General features: G+C 43.4%; 1 protein-coding gene across 1 annotated transcript in view; it reads left to right on the forward strand.

Moving 5' to 3' along the window:
- Positions 1-2,906, forward strand: part of slc25a10b (solute carrier family 25 member 10b) — a 12,927-nt gene extending 10,021 nt beyond the window's left edge. The window contains exons 8-11 of the mRNA XM_056409535.1: positions 63-155; positions 247-324; positions 448-504; positions 1,098-2,906. Coding sequence (XP_056265510.1) covers positions 63-155; positions 247-324; positions 448-504; positions 1,098-1,199 — 330 coding nt within the window. The 3' untranslated portion in view covers positions 1,200-2,906. The remainder of the gene's footprint in view (positions 1-62; positions 156-246; positions 325-447; positions 505-1,097) is intronic.
- Positions 2,907-3,230: the final 324 nt, after the last annotated feature.

The following is a 3,230-nucleotide window of genomic DNA, read 5'->3' on the forward strand; positions in this document are numbered from 1 at the left end:
ATGTTAGAACAACACTCTAAAAGTGTGTGTTCATCAGAATCTTTCCTTCTCTTCGTCTTTAGTTGGCGTGCTACGACCAGGCCAAGCAGCTGGTGCTGGGAACGGGCATGATGGGAGACAACATACTCACGCACTTTATTTCCAGCTCCATTGCTGTGAGTATCGGGTCGTATTTGTTTTTCATGCGTGTGCCCTGGAGGCCTCATTGCGTCGGTTATGTCACCTTGTGACCTTGTTGCTCTGCAGGGAGGCTGCGCTACATTCTTGTGTCAACCTCTGGATGTGATGAAGACGAGGCTGATGAGCTCCAAGGGAGAGTACACGGTGAGTGGGTCGACCCCTCCCATCACCGGCTGCTCTCAACCTCCCATGAGTCTGTTTCTGGTTGCAGCATCCTCCTCTTCACTCCTCTTCACTCCTCTAATCCGCTGTGTCTTTCTCTTTTAGGGGGTGGCACACTGCTTCAAAGAAACCGCCAAGCTTGGTCCTCAGGCATTTTACAAGGTACGACAACGGCTCACCGAGGTCATTTAGTTTAATCGGAGGTTAAAAAAGCAAGGGACAAACTTTAAAATCTGAATATTATGAATATATTCTATGTAAAATCATAATCGTCTGACTCTGCAATAGGAAATATATGAAGAAGCATGGAGGTGTGTCTCTGCTTTTGAAAGCTGTATAGCAGCCAGTCAGCTGAGCAGCTTAATAACTACTCGCAATAGTCAAGTTTGGAAGCTAAAAGGTCCTTTACTTATTTTTGCATCCTGCCTACATGTACCAGAATGCATTGCGCCCATAACTCTGCTTTCTCAGTCAATATGCTGAGGAATCAATAAACTATGTTTATCTTCAACATTGACTAGACAGCAATATAAGAAGGGGGTGAATTTCACCTTTAACAGTAACTATAATAGAGTAAAAGTATTTTTAACAGCATGAAGTTGTATTTATTTAAAAAGCATTCTGGCTGCATGTCGAGTGTGATACATTTACAGTAGCGGGCGATCCACCTTCTTCTGATGAAGAACCAGTGTTATGTCAGCAGCTCTAAACTGAGAAAACTACAAATGATGATGTGGTGCACATTGTTGTTGCAGGGCCTCGTCCCCGCAGGGATCCGCTTGATTCCTCACACAGTGCTCACCTTCATCTTCCTCGAGCAGCTCAAGAAATACTTTGGCATTCGCATCATCTCCTGAGTTCTGTGACGAGCCGCTCTTCATCCCCCTCCCCCCAACAACACTGCCCCCCCCAACAGCCCGTCATCGCTCTACTCTTTATGAGAAAAGAAGGGAAAAGCAGTGTGCAGTTTATTTCATTTCATGTTTTTTTTCTTCTTCTTCTTCTTTTTGCTCTACGTTTATCTCACACACCACCTTCTAGAAAGAACTAACGATTTCCTCTTTCGGCTTGGATTATGAAATATGAGAAGAAAGAAGGTGCTAAATATGAAGGTGCTTCAAATGGGGTTACTAGAGTCACCTGCCGGATTTAGAGCGACGATAAAAAAATGAGCTCAGGCGGATGTTCAATGTAGTTGTCCAGCGTCAGTTCAGGTGGGGTTAGTTAGATGTATTAATTTGAACTAATTCCAAATCCGATTGAGTGATTAAAGTTGAATTTAATGATACTCAAGTCCAGTAGTGGCGAGCGGCGCCTTCAGGGCTCAACATTCATGAATGTGTTCCCTATTAATCCTCTGAAACGCCTCATTGGTGTCATATGAGGCCGGGACAGAGTTTGAGATAGAGCAGAAGTGCAAACAAACACAGTGTAGCCTCATCATGATCTTCTACAATCTATACTATTTCCCAAAAGGCCATTAATGAGGCACGACTGAAGAAGCTTATGTAGTTGCATAGTGATCATTCCTAACCGTGGTGAACCTGTGTGACGCACCCTGAATGAAACGGCAGATGCGTTTTTAGCTTTTTTTCTTCTCCAAATTCATGTTTTATGACTGGAAATCATCTACGGACCGGTTGAAATGCGGCTTACCCTTTTGACCCGATACCTCATTCCGAATTCCTCTTTAAATCGTTTCCCGCTTTGATCTTTTTGGAGAAGAGGACCAAGTTTGTTTTGTCTTGTGTGTTTTAAATAAGGAGTTTGTGGGGAAACTGAAGCAGAACGAGCAGACTGGTAAAAGGTACATTTGGTATTTTTTTTTTTAGTTTTCCAGTCCCAGTAAAATTCTGCATGACCACTTCAACTCTTAAAAAGCTCTCACTGTACGAATAGAGACGCTTGTAGAGGGACGGCTGGACTGAACGAGCGTACGTGTAGCTTTTCCATCCGCAATGTTACTGTCCCGTCAAACTTTATGACTCAGGATGCAACTCTGTTTTATAAGGCACTTTATTAATATCCTTGACTAACCCGCTGCAACGCGCTCTGAAAATACGACATTATATCGGATATGTTAAAGTTCACAATGTTAAAAGGTCCCGGTTGAGGTCAGTGTGTGATGTGTTTGACAAGTCTGGCCTCGGTTCAGTGATACGATGCATTCTCTGTACTGTGCCTGCTCTCTTGACGGAGACCTCGTCAAGCCATGGTGCCTTACAGCGCGTGTCCTCCAGGGGGCGGCATATGCCAACAAGATGAACTGTGCTGTCTCTCTCTCAGGCATTCTTTGAAGCCCTGCACCTTCATCCAAGGATGCGTTTATAGAATATAAAGAAAGAGCCACGTGCTCATAGAGACCTTTCATAATGTGACTGCATGGTGTTACGCTCAGCACCGTGAGGTCCTGTAGATCAGCCACAGTGACTCATTTCAACCACAGCTTTTATTCATATGCACAGACATGCAACTGGAGGGACCCACAGATCTGGGTGGTGTGAATATATATTTTGTTGACTACTAATTTCTTGATTTGGGAATTAAACTACTAATGAAAAACAGTTTTTTGTGTTGTTTCATTGTCTACAGTATGCAGTATGTCAGCCCATACATTTATTTGGGTTTTAAATCCAATTGCTGCAAATCACTCATAAAAAAATAAACATTTTACAATTGAATGAAACAGAAGCAGGATCTGTAATCATTGGTACATCCTGGAATACATGCTGATATGTGTGTGTTCAGCTGCCACAGGCTCAACTGGTGCTGAACTGGAGACTGAAACCACTTCGCCCTCTGGGCTTTGCTCTCAGAACAAAGACATACTTTTAAAGTTCACCCTGCTGGCCTTTTTTCTCCTTTTTCTTCAGGCCTGAGATCAGTTC

The sequence above is a fragment of the Pseudoliparis swirei genome, chromosome 24, assembly GCF_029220125.1.
Source record: "Pseudoliparis swirei isolate HS2019 ecotype Mariana Trench chromosome 24, NWPU_hadal_v1, whole genome shotgun sequence".
In the NCBI taxonomy this organism is placed as follows: Eukaryota; Metazoa; Chordata; class Actinopteri; order Perciformes; family Liparidae; genus Pseudoliparis; species Pseudoliparis swirei.